This window comes from Microtus oregoni, unplaced genomic scaffold (assembly GCF_018167655.1).
Source record: "Microtus oregoni isolate MIOR12 unplaced genomic scaffold, Mior012 000014F_ref0000157, whole genome shotgun sequence".
NCBI lineage: Eukaryota > Metazoa > Chordata > Mammalia > Rodentia > Cricetidae > Microtus > Microtus oregoni.
Window position 1 is genome coordinate 32,436,712 of NW_024543073.1, and position 24,926 is coordinate 32,461,637.

The 24,926-nt window shown below is 41.0% G+C and overlaps 1 protein-coding gene across 1 annotated transcript; it reads right to left on the reverse strand.

The window, feature by feature from the left end:
• Positions 1 to 302: 302 nt before the first annotated feature.
• On the reverse strand, positions 303 to 24,888 carry Mblac2 (metallo-beta-lactamase domain containing 2). The gene is made up of 2 exons (XM_041663626.1): positions 24,154 to 24,888; positions 303 to 3,745 (listed from the first exon to the last, which is right to left on the reverse strand). The coding sequence occupies exons 1-2, from the start codon at positions 24,605 to 24,607 to the stop codon at positions 3,360 to 3,362; spliced, it is 840 nt and encodes a 279-aa protein (XP_041519560.1). The 5' UTR covers positions 24,608 to 24,888; the 3' UTR covers positions 303 to 3,359.
• Positions 24,889 to 24,926: the final 38 nt, after the last annotated feature.

The following is a 24,926-nucleotide window of genomic DNA, read 5'->3' on the forward strand; positions in this document are numbered from 1 at the left end:
GGAATTGCAACCAAAAAGTTTTACTGGAGATTTTAACCAAAAACTTGAAAAAGAACCCAAATTCAAAACTTTTCCCCCAAAATTGGAGAGAAGGGACTAGTAGATTTAACCAGAGCAATTTATGCAATAAAATGAACTAAAAGACATCAAAATATGAAGAAAGATAATCCATTTGAAGATACATCACCTTATATTAAATGTGTAAGGTTCACCAAAAATTTCACATAGCATCTTTTCTCTAAGATATTAAGAAGAAATTTGTTAATGGTATATAAAAAGCACCACTTGTACACTGAAATAAATGGCCACTTTAATAGTTACCACACCAAGGTTCACATACACTTATTGGAAAATTATAGGATAGTTTGTGCATGTCACATTCATATTACTATCCATATAAGAACAAACACATAAGCATTTATTCAACTACATCGGCATAGCACACAAGGTTTCAATTTGTTTTAACATTTCAGTTCAAAGGAGATGGTAATTAAATAAAAAAGTAAAAGTCCACGAGTTCATTATTAGCAATATAAATAAGAAAAATTATTTTGAAATGTCTAACATTTTGACAACTTTGAGTTACATTTACAATATCCTATTTCCAAAAATCATAAATCAAGGGTCACTGTCAGGGTGAAAATATATTTTTTATTTTCTAAAAATGCTATTAGAATTTGATATTACTTGATTTATTCTTCATATATGTGACGTGTTGGAAAGTAAAAATATATGTGGCCAATTCTATGGATTGTGCATGTTTAAGAGAGGGTACAGTTTGGTAGCAGACAAACCTGTGTTAAGTTACTAGCTTCATTCCTAGTCCATGTTGTATGACATGGTCAACTATGTCTCGATGCTGGAACTAGGATACAAATTTAAAATTCATCATGAATACTAAATGAGTATGAATTTACTTCCATTAAGTTTTACATGGTAAGCAATACTGAAATATCACCATCTTACACTGCAATATAACTGGAAAACTGAAAGATTGGGGAAATCAACAAAAATGTCAGCTTATACTGAGAATTGCACTTAACAAATAGGGAAACATCAGGAATAAATTTTTCCTAATAAAACTTAACGCCTACTCTATCCTGATTTTAAATAAATAACTAAATTATGATAAAACAGTCAATGATTAAGGACTTTTGGCTTTATTTTGTGCTGCTGATACAAAAATAATGGCTCTATTTAAGGCTTATTAAGTGATTGTAGCTGCCCTGAACCAACCTCTACTCTCAGTACTGTGTCATCAGTTGAAACAGACCCACTATCTTGAAGGACCAGGACAGAGTACTCATGATACTCCATATCTGAGCCAATCATGGCCTCCTTTCTGACTCTAATCCAAGGTTTTCATGGTGGCATGTGACAGCTCAGTTCATCTGCCTTTAGGAATATATGCATATGCAATCACATATACAATCACAAATCCATCCTTTTTATGATAAATATATGGTACTTATAAGGAATGAGATTTCAGAAAATTAAATTTATATGCTCACAAGGACTAGGCTAGTCCACCCAGCAATTCTTGAAACCCAAGGTTCAAATCTTTCCCAGCCTCCCTCCAACTCTGTTTCAAAAATCCCCTTTTCAAGGGTCTCCCCTTATCCTACTTCACATCCTTCCCTATATCCTTTATACTGAAACATAATTTATATTAACTTCAACATGCCTATATTAGTTTTTGGGTTTTGTGGCCCTTAACATCCAGCTATAATGTGTGTCTTGTTTTTTCACTTTCAAACCTCCTAGCATTGTTTAGGACAGTGCTGTGTGTGTATGTGTGTGACCGTGTATGACTGTATGTATGTGTGTGACTGTGTGTTCGTCTGCACAGTGCTGTATATGTATGTGTGTGATTGTATCTGTCTGTATGTCTGCATGTGTGTGTAACTATGTCTCTGTGCGTGTGTGTACTCACACTTGTGTATGTGTGCCTACTGAAAGAATAAAACAACTAAAGAACCTGGGTGTGTGCAGGATAAAAAAGTTGAATAACCTGGCAGAAACAAGTACTGCTGTTTTTTCCTAATATTAAATGATCTGATTTCCAAAAGTCGATCCATTTGGTCTAGAATATCAACAATAAAATGTTAATAATAAAAAATGTAGTGGGAAACTGTTTTAAAAACTTTTATGAAATACTCCAAAAGGCTTTTTGATAGGTTATTATTAAAAGCACCAAACCCAAACATTTTACGTAGTGTTGCTGAATAGTGGCTTCATGTTTTCTATGACATATGAACATAGACTTGTTTTCATTCATGACAAAGAATACTGAGCAGGAACAGGTGTTGTGAATCAGGATAAGAAGGCCATTTGCTCTCGTCAATACAGAATACATACACTGCAACTAATTTAAGAATTCTTCTGTGGTACGTAAACATGTTACATCAATCAAAAGAACGGTTTACATTAAGATGTCATAGATATCAGGAATTATTTTGGTACTGTAAAACATGACACAATACTGAACCTGCTATTTAGCCAGAAAAATTTTGTTTATAATAGATATTAATACTAAAATAGGATATAATAAAAAATTATTCTCAATGTGTATATTTTCAAATTTGCCTGACAGTGTCCTTTCAGAAACCTGACAATCTGAAGTTAGGTTACATACATTGAATTCCACTTTCATGACGGGAAATAGTACTTACACAATAACAACAAACAGTAGTATTTTACTGAAGCACTCTGCAATTCATATTTAAAGCTTTGCATTACAACAAAAATTCATTGTACCGTTCATAAGTTAAATTATAGAGCATATTATGTCTTATACAAAGAAAAGGAAAAATTAAACAAGGAGGCATAAAACTCAGGATCACGAACATGGGATGTTTTAGTTGTCATTCTAAATGCTAATTTATATTGAGTTCTACTTTATTTTTGAACTCAAGAAACTTTATCTTTAAATAAAATACGGAAATAAAACCAAACATGAAGTGCAAGCATAGAACTGCATTTGATTCCTCTAGGCACCTGGGAAGTGCACTGAGGAGGAGCAAGGGCAAGCCTGGTGCTGCCCCTGGTGCTGCCGTGAGGGAGTACATCCTTGCGGCCCACATCACTCCCCAGCATTCCCAGAGCAAACACTCTGAAACAGCAGCACTGGCCAATCACAAGCTCATGTAAGCGGCTTTTTCCTTGGAAAAAAGAAAAGGATACAAAACGAAGACTGCTTTTCTTTATTTTTGTTTCCTCATTTTTAATCCTCTTTTTCTCTAATATACAACATGGTTATATAAAAGCACTTCTTGAAATGCTCACTAGTAACCATTTTAAACAACACAAGGGAACTGGCTTAATTTACACAGCGCAAACAAAATAAATCAGTACAGATACTAAGGTGAGGTCCTAGAATTTGTTACGCGGAGGGCTAAACTTGCAAGCGACCTCATGGCAAAAGTAGACACTTTGTGGCATATCCCAGCTTTTGAAATATAGTTAGAAGCTAAACGGAAAAGCCTTTCAGCACCAAAGGTGTTGAAGTGCCCAGGAAGCACCTTCTCCACCAGACCTGAGTCCACTAACTCTATGAGACGTTCACAAGTTCCAACATAGTCACTTATCCTGCTGTACGGGAGCCAGTCAATCAGAGATCCGTCATACACCACGTCGCCACTGAAGAGAACCTTCCGGTCTTTGTCGTGTAAGCAAATACTGCCTCTGGAGTGGCCTGGCATGTGCATAACCGTGAGCTGTCTGTCACCAAGGTTGATTACATCCCCTACAATGAGAAATAGAAGTTACCAATAAATATATCACACGATAGTTGACTTGAATCATTGAAAAAAAAAAAGAAGAACATTAAATAGGTTTCAAGGAAATTGATGACATTGGCCTTACTTTCCTTCCACAAAGACTGTTTCTGCATGCACACACAGCTTGTGTGTGTGTGTGTGTGCGTGTGTGTGTGGTGTGTGCACATGTGTGGTGGTACATGGATGTGTCCGTGTTCATGCCTGCAAATGTGTGTGGAGGCCAGAGGTAGATATATCTTTATTGTATATTTATTTCACTCTTATTTTTGAGACTGAACCTGGAGCTCATTAATTGGACAAGACTAGCAGGCAGTGCACTCCAGAGATCCCGTTGTTTCTGCCTCTTACATTACGTCAGGTTTATTCCACAGGTGTTAGGAATCAAACATAGGTCTCCATGCTTGCATGGCAAGCCCTTTACTGAGTGGGCCACTCTCCGGCCCTGATACTGTGCTTCTTAATGCTAATTTAAAATAGGTAGCCTTGGGGCTGGAGCAACAGCTCAGAGGTTAAGAACACTTGCTGCTCTTCCTTCCGGGTGACTCAGGTTCAGTTCTCAGCAACCATGCCAGTCAGTTCTAGCTACAATGAGATCCCCACCTCCGACCTCCATGAGCATCAGCAACCATGCCAGTCAGTTCCAGTTACAATGAGATCCCCATGAGCACCTGCGCTCGCATGAACATACCACATGTAGACACCTACACATAATTTAAAAAGATAAAACAAACTCTTATATAAATGGTCTTTATTTCACTTCTGTTGTTTTATAGACCAGTATTTAACAGATTAGCTATTGCCCAAGTAACTAATGTCAGATGCTACCTCTACGAGTTATTAAAACAAAATTTTAAAAATGATTATCCTGTGGTCAAATATTTTTAAGGTTTCTTGCTTTAAAGAAAATTAATCACATTTCTTTTGTGTAAGTTTCAAAGACCTATTAGCATGCCAACAATATTGCAGATATCGATAAACACAGCTGTAGAGTTTTCCAAACTCACTGGACCATGAACCTTCTACTCCAGCACGGGTGTGGCAGCACTACCCTGGAGGCACAGTCTGGGGATGTGATTTGAGTGAAATGTACCATACTTTGCCTCTCATGTTGTCCTGTGGGGTCTGGGGCTTGAGGGAAAAGTGCACATGGAGATGCTCTGTGTAATGCTATTTCTGTGAACAATGAAAGTTCATCCTCGTTTGTCACCCAGGAACCCCCCACCCCCAACCTTCTGTCACTCCAGTTAAACTTCTTCAGGCTTCCCTGCTACCATCCAAATTGGGTATACTCTTTGATTCCTCACAATGACTGACAGATGGGGAAATGGAGGCATACAGGGGAAGGAAAACTGTAGTTTAAGTTGGATTAAATCAAGCACTAACCCATTTTAAATCATTATCTACTTATAAAGATTCTTACTGTGATCTCTAGTGCAAATAAAACATCAGAAGACAATGAACTAAAACGTTAACAAAGGAATTAAATGGTATAAAATTAAGAAAAACAATAAATAAATGAAAGACTAAACATAAATAACATACAACCATGAAAAGAACAAACATAAAGCCAACTGTATCATTACGTATGAATGGAAAACCCTCTAACTGTGATCAGAGGTGGATTAAAAGTAAGATGTACAAAGTTGCCAAGAAAGGATCTTATAAAGTCAATGGATCATAAAAAAATATATGCCACATAAACATTAATTATATCAGAATTAGAATGTCTTTTTTTTTTTCTTTCCCAAGACAGGGTCTCTCAGTAGCTACAAAGCCAGTACTGGAACTTGCTTTGTAGACCAGGCTGGACTTGAACTTACAGATCCACTTGCATCTGCCTCCCAAATTCTGGAATTAAAGGTATATACTGCGCAGCTAACATGGCTATCTTAATGCAAGACAAAATTTTTGTCTAGGAAATATAACCAAAGTGAAGAAATAGATTTTGAGGCTATATTAGGTCAATACACTAAAAGAAAAAATTATATATGTATATTGACCTAAAACCAATACTAAAAGTACATGATAGGAAAACTAAAAATTCAGCCAGAAGTGATATGTCCAACCTAAAATCTCAGCACTTGAGAAAATGAGGCAGGAGTTCTGCCGTAACTCAAGGTTAGCTTGGCAAACAATGATTTCCAAGCCATCCTGAGCTACAAAGTGAAAACCTATCTCAAAAAGACCAACTTAGATCAACAAGTAACTTTATCTTTAACTTCAACAGAATTAAAAGTCCCTCTCCGAATAATTCAAAAACAAGAGAGAGTTAAGACTTAACTAATTGATCAGAGTACAGAAGAAATAACCTAACTAGAAATAATGAAAATTTATAGTGCATCTTAAATAATCAAAGATAGTAATAAATTAAGAAGATAGCAAAAATGAATATGGGAATATCCACAGATATAACCACCACACTTCTACACAGCTTATGAAACCAGAAAGAATTAAGTATCCTGGGTTGAAGTAAGTTGGATGGAATCAGAACATACCCAAATTTGTGGAAACTGGTAGAGTAGTTTTTTAAATTGCTTTAAATGCCTACTTTATAAATTATTAAGTATTGAGCTCAGTTCTAAAGATGCTATCATAAGAAGATAAAGGCAAATCAAACGCAAATGTGTACTAAGAAAGAAGCAATAGCTGGCGGGGGAGTTGAATTAGTCACAATGCCTGCCACAAAATTATGAGGAGCGGAGGTTGGGTCCTCAGCACCCATGTGATAGCTGGGTATGGTTACAGGCATTGGTAACAGCACAGGATGAGTGGAGGCAGGAAGGTTCCTGGAGTTTTCCAACCAGCCAATCTAGCCAATTTGTGAGCATCCAGTTCAGGAAAAGATTCTGTCTCAAAAGACGAAGGTCTGCAGGCAGACTGAAGAATATACTCAATGCAGACCAATTAAGAGAAGTGCTGCTCTTGCAGAGGACCTGGGAGAGTTCCCAGTGGCGGCTGTAACTTTGGTTCCAAGGGCGCTGACAGGCCTCTTCAGCACTAGGCATGTAGTACACATGTAGAAATGCAGGAAACATTCATACACATAAAATGCAAAAAATAAATCTTGCTTTTATAAAAAATAAAATAGCAAACAAACATCATTAGAGAAAAATCAGGGACAAACTGATTTTTGAAAAATGCAACAAATTAATATAACCTTATCTAGGGAAATCAAAACAAAAATTGAAAAAAAAAGACACATTGCCAAAATGAAGGGTGAAAGAAGGGAAGGGAAGGTCTAAAGGCAGGAAGAGGGGAGCTGAAATTACCAGTTAAGACAGCTTGTTAGAAGCTAAGGTCACACAACCAGACAAAGGTGAACACTCAGGAGGAGGAAAACCCACTCTCTTCCTCCCAGAGAAGGAGGAAGTGCATCAAAATAACAAAAGGAGTGACAGGGCAGTGGACTCAGTTCACTTCTCCTTGTACCTGGCTGGGGCCAACACTCAAAACTCATCAAACTGCAGCTCCTATACATTGTTTTCTGCTTTGCTGGTATTGTGGTCTTGCTATTTGGCTTCTAAAACTTTGTAATTTCATGGGCTATGATCAAGACACCAAACCTAAGACTCAGTTAGGCAGAAGGAGGAACTAAGATATACATTAAAGGCATAGAAAATCTGCTCAGAGTAAGGTTGGATATTTATTTATCAGGTTATGGAGGAGGGAGGGAGAAGGTGAAAAGAGCAGAGAGGCAGGGAGAGATTCAGAGAGAGAGACAGAGAGAGACAGAAGTGGGAAGGGGAGAAATGGGGAGAGACAGAAGGTGCCTTTCGAGAGGGAGACAGAAAAGGAAGGGAATCCAACCTTACTCTGCATGGTGTGCCTATCCATCTGTCTCTTGCCTGCCCACTGCGTGGTTCCCTGCCCGGGACCAGCCAACTTGGGAGATGTGCGGTATGGTCTGGTGTGGTCTTGTAATGTGCCTATCTGTCTGTCTCTCCTGGTGGCCTGCTGTAGCCACTCGGAGAACTGCATGGGACTGGATGCTCTTGGAACCACTGACCCTTGCCTGCCACCACATGGCCCACTGTGTGCCACCGCCTAAAAACCTGCAGTGTTTGTGCTGCTGCAACCACCAGGGATCTGGCAGAATTTTTATTTTTATCATTACACTAAACACAAAATAAAAACATGCAAATCATTAAAACCAAAAAAAAAAAGAAAAAAAGAAAATCTGCTCAGAGATTAAGAGCATAAAATCCTCAAATACATGAATATCCAAGCACAATGGACATTTAGCATCCTAAGCAGCCATGACTAAAGAAGAACCCTCTGCAGCCTATTATGGTCAAGATGCGAAAACCACAGAACAAGAAACAATATTAGCGCTATAAGAGAAGATATCAACTGACATTCAAAAGCAAACACAGAATAACATCAGACCTCTCAAAAGAATGAAGTCATGAAAATGTGAATGATGTATTTCAAGTCTGAAGGTAAATAATGTCTAAGCAAGCTATATTCCAGGCTATCTTTTAAGATCAACAGATAAAGATGTTTCAAGATCTTTACAAGGTAAAGACATTCATTACCACCCAGTCAGCATTAGAGAATATATCCAAATTCAAATCACAGAGAAGAAATACAGGATTAATTACCACAACACAGGAAATAATACATTAATGACAGTAACAGATGCAGGAAAACAAAACAGGCAATGGATCAATAGTAACCAAATTACTCAGCCCTCAAACCTTAACTGATATGGGGAGGAAAAAAATAACAAACAACAACAAAATCAACCAGAAAACAACCAATTAAATGACAGGAATTAGTAAACTCTATATAGTAACCCTAGACAGAAATTAGAAAACTCTATATAGTAACCCTAAATGTTTTAGCTCTAGAATTTAAAGGACTATACTAGCTGTTTGGATTTAAATAGCATGATTGAACTATACATTGTCTAAAAGAAACAAACCTCACTGGCAAACACACAGACGAGAGGAAAAGGATGAGTAGCAAGTGCCCAGCAAAGAAGCTGGCCTAGCCACTCTTGGGTAAGACAGCCCTCAAGCCAAAATTAATCCAAAGAGATAAAGCAGTTCAGTACATATCAATGATGGGAACAATTAATCGAGAAGATGGAATTGTTTTGGCTAAATATGCATCATATATTGGGGCTCTGAATTTATACAACAAACACTAACAGACATAAAAGGACAGTGGGTCCTAATAAAGGGAAGGGTTAACTTCATATAGCACTTATCTTTAGAGAGGTTACCAACACTAAAAGCCACTAAAGGAGCGTCAGCATCTACACTAAATGTCAAATGAACAACTATAGAATTTTATTTTCTTTTCTGCATACATTCTTCTGAGCAGCCCATAAAACCCTCTCTGGCATAAATCATATTTTAGGCATAATGTGTGTGTCTACAAATTATAAAAAAAGAAGTAATTTGTGCATCTTATCAAATTATAATTGAATAAAGCTAGAAACCAGTAAGAACAGAAATGACAGAGACTATGCCAACAGAGGGTGGACTGGACAGCATGCTTTTGAATGACCAGTGGGGTTAATTCTAAATTGAGGCAGAGAAATGGCTCAGCAGTTAAGAGCACTAGCTGCTCTTCCCGAAGACCCATGTTCTACTCCCAGCACACACATGGAAGCTCATAACCATATGTAACTCTAGTCCCCGGGCATATCTAAGACCTTTCCTGGCCCTATATGGTTACACAGATACATATGTGGATAAGACACCCATACACATAAAATAAAAAAATAAAAAGTGAAATCTTAGAATCAAACAAAAATTAAAGCTAACAGCAAAGGAAGTTCTAGGAGGAAAGAGCAAATACATGGGAGTGATTACACTGAAGAGGCGCGATCTCAAGCATTTAACAGTGTACATCCAGGTCTTAAAGAACAAGAGCAAGCCAAGCCCAAGAGCAGTAATGACAAGGAAAGAAAGGATTGGAGCAGAAATTTAATGAAACAGAAACCCAAAGAATAGAACGAATCCATTAAAAAAAAAAGGACTGGCTCTTTGAAAACAAAATAAACAAGATCAATTAACTGCTTTCCAAATTAGTACAGAGAAAGACAAGACCTAAATCCTTAAAATTACAGATGAAAGAGGGAATATTAGGAAGCCTCAGAGAGAGAGGTAGCATGGTGCTGACCCTAGTAAGGCCAGAAGGGCCAGAGAGAGAAGGAGTAAGAAGCCCAGAAGCACCAACAGCAGCGGCTTCCAGAAACAATATTAAGAAGTTTCTCTGGGGGCTGGAAAGATGGCTCAGAGGTTAAGAGCACTGGCTTCTGGATGCTCTTCCAGAGGTCCTGAGTTCAATTCCCAGCAATCACAAAATGACTCAAAAAATCATCTGTAATGAGGTCTTGTCCCCTCTTCTGCTGAGTAAGCACACATGCAGACATAACACTATGTATCATAAATAAATAAATAAAAACATGTGCCCTTGGGATTCATTCATTTAAAAAATTAATATTAAAAAAAAAGAAGTTTCTCTGGGAAAGAGCACCTGTGTCCCAGCCACCATCCAGTGCCATCCTCTGTAAGAGATACCCCACCACATCAGCAATCACCAGAGCCCTGGCCCCACCTGCACCAGAAGAAGTGACCACCTGAACCTTGCACCACCTGTACTGACAGCTCCTGAAGGAGTGATCAATGGAGCCACAGCCACCAACTGCACCAATAGAAGAAAGATCCCTGAAACACAGGCTTTGCCTGTACTCACTAGAGGAAGAGATGAGTAGACAACAGGGTAAGAATACACTCAACACAAAAGAGCACTACAGCACCACCAGGAACTAGTGGCTCAACAACAGCAAGACCTGAACATCCCAACACAGATGAAGAAAATGACCTTAAAAACAAATGACTTTATGAAGATGATCGAGGCCCTTAGAGAGGAAATGAAAAATTCCCTTAAAGAAGTGGAAGAAAAAAAAAAGGAAAAAAAAATCAACAAATCTCTTAAAGAGAGTCAAGAAAACCACAATCTAACACATGAAGGAAACAGTTGAAGACTTGAAAATTGAAACAGAGGCAATAAAGAAAACACAAACTGAGGGAAGTCTGGAAATGGAAAATCTGGGTAAACAAACAGGTGTAAGCATAATCAACAGAATGTAAGACATGGAAGAATCTCAGGTGTTGAAGACACCATAGGAAAAATAGATTTCTCCATCAAGGAAAATGTTAAATCCAACAAAAGCTTAACACAAAATATTCAGGAAATCTAGGATCCCATGAAAAGACCAAAGCTAAGAATAAAAGGGATAGGAGAACTCCAACTCAAAAGCACAGAAAATATATTCAACAAAATCATGGAAAGTCAGTTTCCCAACCTAAAGAAGGACATGCCTATGAAAGCACAACAAACTTACAGAACACCAAACAGACTGAGCCTAAAAAGAAAAGTCCCCACACCATGTAATAATCAAAACAATAAACATATAGAGTGAAGAAAGAATATTAAGCGTTGCAAAGGAAAAAGGCCAAGTAACATATAAAGGTAGACTTATCAGAATTACACCTGACTTCTCAGTTGAAACCATGAAAGCCAGAAGGTCCTAGACAGGTGTTATGCAGACACTAAGAGACCACAGATGCTATCCCAGACTCAGCAAAACTTTCAATCACCATAGATGGAGAAAACAAGATATTCTGTGACAAAACCAGATTTAAACAATATCTATCCACAAATCCAGCCCTGTAGGAGCTGTAGAAAGTATTAGATGGAAAACTCCAACCCAAGGTGTAGGGCCCAGGTCTACCCTTGTTCCTGGGGTGCATCTTGAGGACAGTTTCTGGTCAGCTAACTAAAGCATTCTGTTTGTTCCTGTGCTTCCCCTCTGCCCGGCCTGGTGATTAGCTGTAGGGCATCGTTGACTTCATCTTTGGTATGGTAATTTCCCACCTGCCTGGGCGGAAATCCTTGTGCAGCAGCTAAGTACTAAGGATTTCCCTAAGGTTGAATAAACAGCATTCGGCTGAACTCCTTTTTCTTTGTGTGTTCTTTCAATCTCCAAGTCCTTGCCCGACTCACGTATGGTACAGTGGTGCGCAAACTGTACCGAGGGGGTAACACAGAATTGGGTGTTACACCAAGGAAGTTAGCTGTACCCAAAAAAAAAAAAAGGCAACAGATGATCTCACAGCAGCAAATCCCAAAGAAGGGAAACACATACACACACAATGCCACAACCAACAACAAAAACAAAAATAACAGGAACTAGTAATCACTGGTCATTAACATCCCTTAATATAAATGAACTCAACTCACCTATAAAAAGACATAGGCTAACAGACTGGATATGAAAACAGAATCCATCCTTCTGTTGCATTCAAGAAACACACCTCACCCTCAAAGACAGACATGGCCTCATGGTAAAGAGCTGGGGGGGGGGGGGGAATTTCCAATCAAATGGACCTAAGAAACAAGCTGCTGTAGTTATATCCTAATATTTAACAAAATAGACTTAACACTAAAATTAATCAAAAGAAAGAAAGACATTTCATAAGCATCACAGGAAAAATCCATAAAGATGAAATCTCAATTTTGAACATCTATTCCCTGAATACAAGGACACTCACATTTATAAAAAAAAAATTACTAAAGCTTAAGTCACACATTAAATCCCCACACGAATAGTGGGAGACTTCAGCATCCCACTCTCACCACTGGACAGGTCAACAAACAGAAACTTAACAGAGATATAAAGGAATTAACAGATGTTATGATTCAAATGGACTTAACAGACATCTATAGAACATATCACCCAAACACAAAAGAATATACCTTCTTCTCAGCACCACATGGAACCTTCTCAAATATTGACCCCATAATCGGTAACAAAGCAAACCTCAACAGATACAAAAAAAATAAAATAGTGCCATGTATCTTATCTGATGCACCACAGCTTAAAATTAGAATTCAACAGCAACACTAACCTCAGAAAGCCCACAAACACATGGAAATTGAACAATGCTCAACCATATCACCCTTGGGGAAAGAAAGGAAAAAAGGAAGGAAGGAAGGAAGGAATTAAAGACTTCTAAAATTCAATGAAAATGACCACACAACATACCCAAACTTATGGGACATAATGAAAACAGTGGTAAGAGGAAAGTTCACAGCACTAAACGCCTTCATACAGAAGCTGGAAAAATCTCACACTATCAAATTAACAGAAAAGCTGAAAGATTTAGAACAAAAAGAAGCAAACTCATCCAGAAGGAATAGCCAGCGGGAAATAATCAAATTGAGGGCTAAAATCAATAAAACAGAAAAAAAGGAAACAGTACAAAGAATCAAAGAGACAAGGAGTTGGTTCTTTGAGAAAATCAACAAGATTGACAAACCTTTACCCAAACTAACCAAAAGGCATAGAGAGAATATCCAAATAAACAAAATCAGAAATGAAAAGGGGGACATAACAACAGATACAGAGGAAATCCAGAGAATCATTAGGTCATACTACAAAAATCTGTACTCCAAAAATTGGAAAACTTAAAGGAAATGGACAACTTTCTGGATAAATATCACTTGCCAAAATTAAATCAAGACCAGATAAACAAATCAAAAAGATCTATAACCCATAAAGAAATAGAAACAGCCATCAAAAGCCTCTCAACCAAAAAAAGCCCAGAACCAGACTGTTTCAGCACAGAATTCTACCAGAATTTCAAAGAAGAGCTAATACCAATACTCCTCAAATTATTCCACACAATAGAAACAGAAGGAATATTGTCAAACTCTTTTTATGAGGCTACGGTTACCCTGATACCCAAACCATATAAAGACATAACAAAAAAAAAAAAGAAGAAGAAGAATTACAGACCAATCTCCCTCATGAACATTGAGGCACAATTACTCAATGAAATACTGGCAAACTGAATCCAAGAACACATCAGAAACATCATCCACCATGATCAAGTTGGCTTTGTCTCACAGATGCAGGGATGGTTCAACATACGAAATTTTGTCAATGTAACCCACCATACAAACAAACTGATAGGAAAAAAAAAGCACACAATCATCTCATTAGATGCTGAAAAAAGCCTTCGACAAAATCCAACACCTCTTCATGATAAAGGTCTTGGAGAGATCTGGGATACAAGGAACATTCCTAAACATAATAAAGGCAATATACAGCAAACCAACAGCCAACATCAAATTAAATGGAGAGAAACTCAAAGCAATTCCACTAAAATCAGACAAGGATGTCCACTCAATATTGAGTCATCAAAGAATTATTAAATATGATTAAATATGAAACAAATACTTTCAACAAAGCAGCAGGATACAAAACTGATGAGAAAGATCACATAACATGCTTATGAAAAAAGAAATCAGAAAAAACATATAATTTAAAAAGTAAAACACTTAGAAAACAGAAAAAAAGTCATATGTGAGTTCCTTTTTCTGATGTGTTAGCAAAATACCCTGACAAAAGCAACTTTAAAAAAGGTCATTGTGGTTCAGTGTTCAAAGCACAGCCTATCACAGGAGGGACTGAGAGGAAGCTGGAGCTCAGAGCAGCTGGGCACACTGCACCCATAATCAAGAAGCAGAGAGATGCTGTGGGATACTTGTACAGTGTAAAAAGGTATCGCTGCGACTGGCGTAACAAAAGCTGAACTGTCAATAACAGGGAAGAGGCTAGGCCGGACTTCCAGGGACTGAGAGGAAACTAGGAAGAAGGAGACACAGGAGATGTGGAGGAAGCCGAACAGGAAATACAGAGGTGAGGTAATGAGCCATGTGACAGAACGTAGATTAAAATAAATGGATTAACTTAATTTATAAGAGTTAGTGGGACAAGCCTAAGCTAAGGCTGAGCTTTTATAATCAATAATAAGTCTCTGTGTTGTTTTTTGGGAGCTGGCTAGCAGGAGAGAAAAAATGCTACAGAGAGATGAATGAATGCTGTTGCTGCTAACCAGCTCTTTCTTCATCTTATACAGCTCCGCATTCCTCAGCCAAGGAATGGTCCTGCCCACTATTAAGACAGACCCTCCCACATCAATGAATGTAATGTAATCAAAATAATGCTCCACAGGCCCAGAGGCCCACCTCCAAGGTGAGTCTAGATTCTGTCAGGATAATAACACCCACTAGAACTCCCCAAGCTTAAACTGCAAGAGTCACGATGATGGCTGTGTTACCAAGAATGACCTAGAGATTTAATGCAAACACCATCAAAATACAAAATGGAATCACAAAAGAACTACAAAACCAATTCTAAAATTTATATTGAAGCACAAAAGCCTTTGACTAACCAAAGCAATATTAAGCAGGAGGACTACTGTGTGATGGTAGAATCCTAGGTTAGGGGTCTGGTGACTCTCTTCCTGCTTGCAGAGAGACGAGTGCTCCCCTCACGGTCACCACAGAACTAGCTATGATTGTATTGTTTCGCTTATTTCCCTGCAGAGACATGAGTAAGAGTCCAGGGAGGGTCATAGCAATCTCTGCTCCATGGCAGCTAACGGTCACACTACACTTGGAGAGAATGGCCATTCCCCAACACAGCACTCCCAACAATGAGAAATGGAGTCCTGCCTTTGACTCTGTACAAAAATCATTCAAAGTCAAGGATGGGTCACTGATAGGAGACCTGAAACTGTAAAACTGCTGAGGCAAAACACACAGACAGGCAGAGAGAGGCAAGAACCTTCTCAAACGGCTTCCATTAGCTCAGGAAATAACTGTACAAATTGACAAATAAAACTACATGAAACTCAATAGCATTTGCACAACAGGGGGAACAGTTAGCAAAGTGGAAGAGACAGTAAACTGTGGGAGCAAGTCTTGACAGGGCATGTGGCACAGGATTAACAGTGAGAACCAATAACGAAGGAGACACTCAACAGAAATTTAAGCAAGAAATTTAAGCTATTTTGGGCTACGTTGAGATTGTCCCTAAAAACAAGGAGGAGGAGGTAATGGTGGTATGGAGGAGGTGGAAGAGGAAGCATGAAATTATCTCAAAACACATCAAAAAAGTTTATGAAACTCTCAGCAAACTTCCAGCAAAGCAGACACAGGAGGGGAGGCATCTAGCTTGATAATAGGTAACTTGGAACACCTACAGGCAGTATTTCTCTCAATAATAATGACTAAAAGCTTTCCTTCTAAGGCAGGAGCTTGACACCCAAGACCCTGCTAGGGCACTAATTAAGAAAGTAGAAGTAAAGTCACAAGTATTACCAGAGAAGAGATTCCATCTTTGTTAACAGGTGGAACGATCTAATACAGAGAAATCGTATGCTGTGGGGTTTCTGTGACCAGCACAGCCAGCAGAGAAACAGCAGCCAGAGATAAGAAGGTAGGTGGAGCCAGGCAGTGGTGGCACACGCCTCAATTCCAGCACTCAGGAGGCAGAAGTAGGCCTATGAATTAGAGGCATGCCTGGTCTACAAAGCGAGTTCCAGGACAGGCTCCAAAACTACCCAGTGTGACACACTGTCTTGAAAAACGAGAGACAAAACAAAACAAGAAGGTAGGTGGGTTCAGTACAACTCAGTAGACAGTTCTGGTTCAAACTTTGAGAGTCCAAGTAGTTTAGTTTAGGCTTTTGGGCATATTTAAGCATAGCACAATTTGGATTTTTTTTTTCTGGTTTTAATGAACTCAATCCCCATGTACACAATAAAGTTTAAGACATGACTACGTCAAAACTCTCTGTAAAGTACAAGTGACATTTTCCACAAAGACAGGTTGTATAGATTAACTAAAGAAACAGGATCAAGACAAGGGTCTGAGGACAGGGCCACTGACACAGACAAAAAGCTCCAGATAAAGGTCTGAGGAGGACTGCTGGGGTCTTTGCGACACAGATAGTGTAAAGGTCACCAGGCAACATCCCTTCCCCGCTGGGCAGAAAGCAGGTTCTACACCTTTCTTTGAAGCAGCATCCCTGTGTGTTTAGCAGCACTGGTTCCCCTGATGCTATCTGTGAGCACAAGATCCTACTGCCTCCTACACTGTGCCTGAAGGAAAAGCCAGGGAACTGTGAGAAAGAGAAGGTGAGGGATAATAGAAGGCAGGGGTTCTCACTCAGGCTTCCCAGTACTGCGACCCTTCAGTACAGCTCCTCATCTTGTGCTGACCCCAACCATAAAATCATTTCATTGCTACTTCATAGTTGTAATTTTGGTACTGTTATGAACTGTAATGTAAATATCTGATATGCGACCCCTGTGAGAGGGTCGTTCAAACCCCAAAGGAGTCAAGAAATACTGCTATAAGGTATCAGGTGACCCCCCCCCACACACACACCAAAAGAAAGAAAGAAAGAAAGAAAGAAAGAAAGAAAAAGACTGTATTTTTATATCCTATAAAGAATGATCAGCCGGGCAGTAGTGGCGCATGCCTTTAATCCCAGTACTCGGGAGGCAGAGGCAGGCGGATCTCTGTGAGTTCGAGACCAGCCTGGTCTACAAGAGCTAGTTCCAGGACAGGCTCCAAAGCAACACAGAGAAACCCTGTCTCGAAAGAAAAAAAAAAGAATTATCAAAAACTTGTTTTAAAAAATTCAAAAGAACATCAGGGAAGAGAAAGATGCTCACGGGCAGGCCCAGTGGTAGGGCTTGACTGCAGCCACCAGGGAGAGGGCTGAGGTAGGAATGTCACAACTGCCAAGCTGGCCTAGTTTCCTAGTTTAAGGCCAGCCAGCAAAAGTTAGTGAGATCTTGTCTCAAAATACAAAAATGAAAACAAAACAAAAAAGGCACAAACAAGAGGGAGCTGGGATGTAGCTCAGTGGTAGGAGAATTTGCCTAGCATGCATGAGGCCAGCTTGTGGGGGAGGGGCATAAGAAAGAAACCAGGTAAACCGAACACCCACTGTTACATTAACACAGCCTTCTGCAGTGGAGAAAACAGCCAAGGGGGGGGGGGGGGGGGTGCTGAATCCCAGAACTACTTGAAATGAGGTGCAATTAAAACCAAAATTTTAATCTGTTCTTTTGTTTCAATTTGTATTATGACAGTCACATGTGGTTCGTGGCTGCTATATGTTTAATGCAGATTCACTACAATCTCAATGACAATTTCAACATGATTTGTGGAGACGGGGAGGGCAGAGTCTGTATGTGTGTGATTGTGGGCGCTGTGTGTTTGTGGGTGATGGGCGTCAAATAAGAGCAAAGTCCTCAGTGCTGCAATGAAACCAATTTCTGTGTATTTTAATCATACAATTAATTTACAGAAATTAAAAAGAAATGGGAAAAATTAGGGCAAAGACATTAGATCCCTTATAACTGCTTCCCTAGCTCCAACTTGGACAGGTTTTCTAACCAGTGTGTACACTTCCAAACTAGGAATAATAACAGTTGTTGCCTTACAGAATATTTTTTTAAAAGATTTATTTATTACCTATATAGTATTCTGCCTGCATGTATGCCTGCACACCAGAAGAGGGCCTTGGAGCCTTCTCACTTGAGGTCCCCCCACCTATGATGACTCTAGCTTGTGTCAAGGTGACATAAAACTAGCCAATGCAAGTTGAATTGAAATGTAAACCACTTAACGACTGTACAGAAGGGAGCAATGGGAGGGAAGTCTTATGCTCAGAAGAACCAATGAAAGAATGGAGTCTACTCTAGTAAGATCTAGGCCATCTCCAAAACGTCTTAACAAGAGGAAGACAACCACTGGGCAGAGCAGACACCAACCATGGCTAAGGCCTTGGTGCCAAGCATCATCTGCTCTGCCTCGTGGTTTAGGAAGGCTTCACACATGACGAAAGTCTCAGGTACGGTGTTTCATGGAAACCTCTATGAGAACCAGTCACCTGGGAAACCCCTCTCTGCTCTCCTTCCACCCTCTTTCCCCATCTCTTGATGTCTCAATGTCCTTTCCCATTTTAGCATCCCCCAACTCTTTCCTAATTGCAGGTTTTAATACAAAAAAAATATATACCTATATGTTAAATAAGAGGTTTAGGACTTTAAAATGTAAGAGCCATTTCCCTGCCATATTCTCCACTGCCAGTGTACCTCTCCAAGGTGACCACTTGACGGAACTTCAGCTCCTTCTTCTAAGTTAGTGCTACAAAATATAGTTGTCTCAACTAATAACTGTACTGCCTTTTTCAAATTACCAATTTGATATATTCCAGTAATTTCATGCATATATTTCTATTGATTTAAAATTTATACTACCGGTTGATTTCTACATCTTCAGCTTTTTATTCTCTACTGTGGCACACACGCATTTCTCATCTTCTCAGCACACAGCCATCCAAAAGAACTGTGGTCCGTCTGTGCCCGTAAGTGATCATCAGTGCATCCACTCTTCATCCACGCCAGTATCCTCAGGCTTTGACTTCCTTTCCATTAGATTTATGCTATTGTTTTCAGTGCCTTCCTCTCTGTTGGCTTCATCTCTTCCTTGTAAGGGGCATATCCCTGTGTGTTTCCTAAGTAACAGGATGTAGGAAATGCTTTTGTGAGCACTTCACTGATAGTGGGATGGATGCAAAGTTCTAAGACAGGAATGATTACTACTCAAGAGCAAAATATCTGCTGTAAACTGGCTGATTCCATTATTTGGCCCTTGTGTACACTTCTAGAAACCTGTTGGGCCTTCTTTGATGTCCATGTTCTAATTTTTTTACTATGTGCTTGCCTTGGATGTTTTATCCCTGACCTGGGAACCCTGTGCGGTTTCTCTGTCTGAATGTACAGTTTAGACTACAGATTCTTCGGCATGTCTCTGGATTGCTTCTGTGCTCTACTTCTTCTGCTTGAGGCACTCATCTCTTAGTGAGAAGCTTCTTTCCTATCACCCTCACAGTATTTGGTCCAGCTTTCTTTTCACACTTTCAATGGCTTAAAGTACCACACACCAATACCAGCAGGATTTACCATCAACTGGGATTAGCAAAACAGGGTCAAAATCCAGTTTCTAATCAGCATAGCTGATCTCCAGCAAAAATCTCAGCTAGGGCCTCAGGAAGCAGGCTTGACAGTAGAGCGATCAGGCCAGGGATGGCAGATAGTCTCCAAACTGGCACCTTCCGTCTTTGAAGGAGCCAGATGTTCCAGATTCTAGTTCTTTAATGGGGGAATAGGAGGCTCAGCTGTCACTCCTTTGACTGAGGAAAAAACGTACACTGAGTGCTCTCACCCGCTCGTTCCCTGTCTCCATGTTGAATCCCTGAGCTCAACTGTACTGGGTACTCCCCATTTAAGAAACCAATTTATTTCCTATCCCTGAAGAATAAACTAACCAAATGGAGGAAGGCATTCCTTTTAGAAGGGCTCTATGTTTTAAGAACCTCTTAAAGGCTCATAACCTATTTCACCCGTGTTAGTGTTCCCGTCATCCCTACGAAGGTCCCAGGACTGATGTGAACTAAACTGGCTCTTGAGACACAACTGTTCCCTCAGTCACACCTAATTCCCACCCTTGGCCAATGTGGCTCTTACTTCAAGTCACAGTCTCTTGATGGTACTGCTAGTTCCATGGAGGAGGCATGGAGGTCCTCGCAGAAACGTTAAACAGTTGTCCCTTCATTGAGAGGGATGTATAACCTGTTTGCCACCCAGAAGGCCGGAATGGCTGCGGTTAATAATCTGGTGACCTTTGTGTTAGCTGTGGGGTCAGGCCACACTGAATCCCCCGCAACCCCCATCTTTATCTTGCTAGTTTCAGTCAATCTACAACACTCTCCTCCCCAGACCCTTATCACGAGCTTGTTTCTCTGGAACCTGTTTACTCAGTTAACCCATAGAGCCTACCTTTAAGGAAAATGTCACTTTACTTTACAAGAGTTTTGATGTGGTCATTTCTTAAGCTTTGTTGTGCACATGGAACTGAATTATCACCTGGAAGCTTACCAAACTATGTTGTGCTTAAATATGCCTAAAATAAACTACTTCAGACCTCTGAAGTTTGAATCAATGTCAGTTACTGAGTTACGTTAAACAGAACTAACTGTCTTATCTCTCCCAGATGGAGATTCTGATGGCTTTGGTGGTCACAGAGACACCCACAGTTCCAGGAGGTCCCCAGAGGGAAACAAATTACAGGTATGTTCACCCTGTTTCTGGTAGATGCTGCTTTTGTTTTTAATTTATATAAATGACGTAAGTCTACCTGAAATCACTACTCTGAGGTAATTTATCTTTAAGCAAACGGTTTATATAGGGATAAGGGGGACAAAGGGAAAAATCACCTGAACCTGAATCACCAGAATATTGTGAAAAGTAGACTGTGATATGTTCTAGTTTAAAAGGCCTGGGCGATATCTCAGATCTACTACTCTCCTCTTCTGCTAATACACGGAATTGCTTTCTGTCAAGGCTAATGCACAGGATGAGATGGCTCTCCTCTCTGACCTTCACTTAGACGGCAGCTTTCAGGTTAGAAACACAGCAGATTTATGCTTCTCCATGGCAGCAAATCATCAATTCACTTAATGAAATATAAGTGATTTTGTGCACTTGTGTTCTAACCAGAGCTGATCTGGTACAGCTGCATATGTGTGTATGTGCAAATATATATGAATTTTTAATATAATTATCTTACATCTCCTTCCAGACATCTGGACTGTGTTAATACCCGGTCAGCAGCCCACATCCTTCAGAAGACAGGAAATTGATATTCCTGAGATGAGAGATCAGATGCTACTTGAGAGGGCAAGGCATCCATGTCTAACGAGAAGCAACTTTCCACAACGCCGTCCTGCTGCCCTGAAACAAGGCTCAAAGCACCACACACCAGTAGTTCACAGTGCTTTTCCAGCTCCAAAAACGTCAGCACTTACGAACAACTGGATTTGGGAGACCACCGCAGTTCCAGTCCCAGGGTGAGACCAGTCTCGTTTGTCGCAGGCAGGATGTTCAGCCAGTCGCTCCTCAACAGTCTTAGAGAGAAAACTGCAAACGTGTGTGTGTGTGTCTGTGCGCATGCACGCACGTGCACCTGTGTGTGTGAGGGGGGCTTATGTGTCAAGCTGTGTATGTGGTCGTCAGCTGCTGGAGCAGGTTCTCTCCTTCTTCCATGTGGGATCCAGGGATCAAACTCAGGTCGGCAGCCTGGCAGAAAGGGTCTTTACCCACCAAGCCATCTCACTGGTTCCCCACCTCTCTTTTACCCTCAATTTCCTACTGCTCACAATAATAAAAAGTAAACAAAACATTTTTCTTTTAAATAATTTAATATATTTTAATATTAGTGGATTTTTTTTTCTTTTTGGTTTTTCAAGACACAGTTTCTCTGTGTTAAAAAGAGGGTATTTTTTAAGTTTTGGTGGATTTGAACTCCTGACCTCCTGTCCCAGCCTCCTCAGTGCTGAGATTACAGGCTAGCGCCACTGACCGTTCTTTTTGAATTCACTATGTAGAACAGGCTGTTCTGCCTTGTTTCTCAAGTGCTGGGGTTATGCGCTGCCACACTTGGTTAAAGGAAATATTTTTTATGCTGGGTGCCGGAATTCACTTTGACTATCCATCAAGTACTTGGAAATCGTACCAAAGAAACCATCAATTTTTAAGAAGAAATATGGTAATAAAATTTATCTAAGCCGGGAGGTGGTGCTGCATGCCTTTTATCCCAGCACTTGGAAGGCAAAGGCAGGCAGATCTCTGTGAGTTCGAGACCAGCCTGGTCTACAAGAGCTAGTTCCAGGACAGGCTCCAAAGCTACAGAGAAGCCCTGTCTCAAAAAACCAAAAAAAAAAAAAAATTATCTAAAGTACATGTATATTTTAAATCTCAAACTGTCTAAGTAGACTTCTGATGGAGGAAGGTCATTGGCTAATAAAGGAACTGCCTTGGCCCATTTTATTGGTTAGAACATAGGTAGGAGGAGTAAACAGAACAGAACACTGGGAGGAAGAGGAAGTGAGGTCAGACTCCACAGCTCTGCTCTCGGGAGCAGCCGCCTGAGAGAGACGCCATGCCCTGCTCCCTGGCAGACACACGCCATGAAGCTCCAACCCAGGATGGACATAGGCTAGAATCTTCCTGGTAAGACCGGTGCCCACAGATTATTAGAGATGGGTTGATCGGGATATCAGAATTAGCCAGTAAGGGCTAGAGCTAAAGGGCCAAGCAGTGTTTAAATGAATACAGTTTGTGTGTTGTTATTTCTGGTGTAAAGCTAGCTGTGCGGGAGCCGGGCGGGGCGAAAAGCAGGCCCGCAGCTCTTATTACTACAGTGAAGTCCCTCCAATGTAGTTTTTAAAAAAGAAATCTTTAGACTTAAAATTTTAATGAAGGGACCTGTTAGTTGGGTGTAAGGGAATAGAATTTCATGCTTTTTAGTATTAGATATTATATCCAGCGGGATAAATGCATTTCTGTAAAATATTTTATTATTTAATAATGTTTAGTTCTTAGTAAGCACCATTAGAATGCAACTGGGTTTGTTTTTATTCCTGAGGAGTGTGTCGGCGAGTAAAATGATTAGCACCGACAGAGTGACGTCCATCATCTACTCACGATTATCATAATGTATCTCATGCATTGGATTTATGTGTATTGTTTGCTTTTCTGTGTTATGTCTTGGTTCAGGACCCAGCTTTGATCATGATTCTGCTCAGTGGATGCTAGGTGAGACATTTAATCAGGGGGGTCTCTGGGGTCACTTCACACATGTTATGTGGATAAAAATAAATTCTAAAAAGAAAATAAGAAATTAATATAGCCCGTACTGCTGTTGTCACTAATTAGTCCAATTACGCAGTTCCTACGTGCAGAGAAGGGGTTCGGGCCCACTCTGTTTTGCTCCGGCCTATCAATTTCACAGCACTAGAGAATGAAGCCTGCATTAGCACACAAGCTTGATCCACCGCAAACGACTCCCTTATTGATCTTCCCTAGGCCTTGCTCTCATGCAGACCAGATATTTGTCATAATTCTACTTTTCTACGTTCATGCTCACTGTCAAGCCTTTCTTTCTTCCTGGGGGGCAATAATTCGGAAACAACCCCACCTGAAGGGTAAGGATGGAGGAAATAACCACAGCTCTCTAGCTTTTTAAGCCTACAGGTGGGACCGCAGTCAGTCCTTGATGAGCACGCCAATGAAGCTTCAGTTCTCAAAGCACGGAGCGTAACACCCTTCACAAGGTGCCATTCCTTAAAAGCCTACCCGCTACAAAAGCTGGAAAGGTTCGACCAGTGTTTTTGGAAAGGAAAATCCCCAGTCACAAGTCTCTGCGGTGTTACTACTGTAGCGGACATAGGGAATTGACTGGGTATGATGCCAGCTTTTAGAGAGACTGCTACACAGTTGCAGAGCGCTTTCACGCAGCAAAGGGTGACACTGTTCCCGCACTATACCCCAACAGTGCCAAGGTGCCCACGGAGGTCTGCAACATGCTGCACACGCTCCCCAAATCCCTCCCTCGGCGACAGCGCGCGCCCGCGGGGGCCCATTACCATCCTGCAGAATGAGGGTGGGTTGCACTGCTTGCACTCGGAACTGCCTGGCCCTCCAGCCAGGGCTGGGGGCCCGCACCACCTCGCTGTCAGAGAGCCAGGTCACGGTCTCAAAGTTGTCCCCGCGAGCGAGGGCCTCGGCTTCGGCGCGGTGCACAGCCACCTGGTCGAACTGGTAGAGACCGCCGGAGTGATCGAAATGCACGTGGGTGGCCACGGCCAGCAGCGGTCGGCGCCCAGCATCCTCCTTAGCCCCGCAGTCCTGCAAGAGGCCGGAGGAGTAGAGGTACTCCGGGAGGCTGCGCAGCCCCAGGCCTGTGTCGATCACTACGTCCTGCTCCGAGCCGCGCACTAGCCAGATGTTGGCTCGGTTGCCTGACTCGTAGAAGCGTTCTTGAATCCAGAAGATGCCATCGCCCAGAGACTTGTGGGCGTACCACTCGAGCGCGGACATGCTGCTGCGCAGGGGTGCGGCCGGGAGAGGTGGGTGTGCCTCCCACGGGCAGTCCCGGACCCGGCGCTGCCGCAGTGAGCCGCGTACCACTCTCAGCCCCGGAGGAGGCGCGAGCGAAGGGCGGGGATGCGGAAGGGAGTGCGGATAGGACGCGGCGACGCTGTCCCCCGATCGTCCGGTGCGCAGGGCGCAAAGGCTGCCTGGGCTGCCGCAGCTTCTGCAGCCGCAGCACCAAGGCAGTAACGCAGGCCGCTGCAGCGGGGCGGAGACACGGGGCAACCCGGGCCTGCTCGGGGGTTCTACTGCAGAGGCTGGGGGT

Bases quoted from the DNA above. Each gene is read 5' to 3' on its own strand.
- Mblac2 (XM_041663626.1), bottom strand. From the start codon at position 24,607: ATGTCCGCGCTCGAGTGGTACGCCCACAAGTCTCTGGGCGATGGCATC. The intron at 3,746-24,153 runs GTAATGGGCCCC...TTCTCATTGTAG, and splicing joins CACCCTCATTCTGCAGGATG to GGGATGTAATCAACCTTGGT.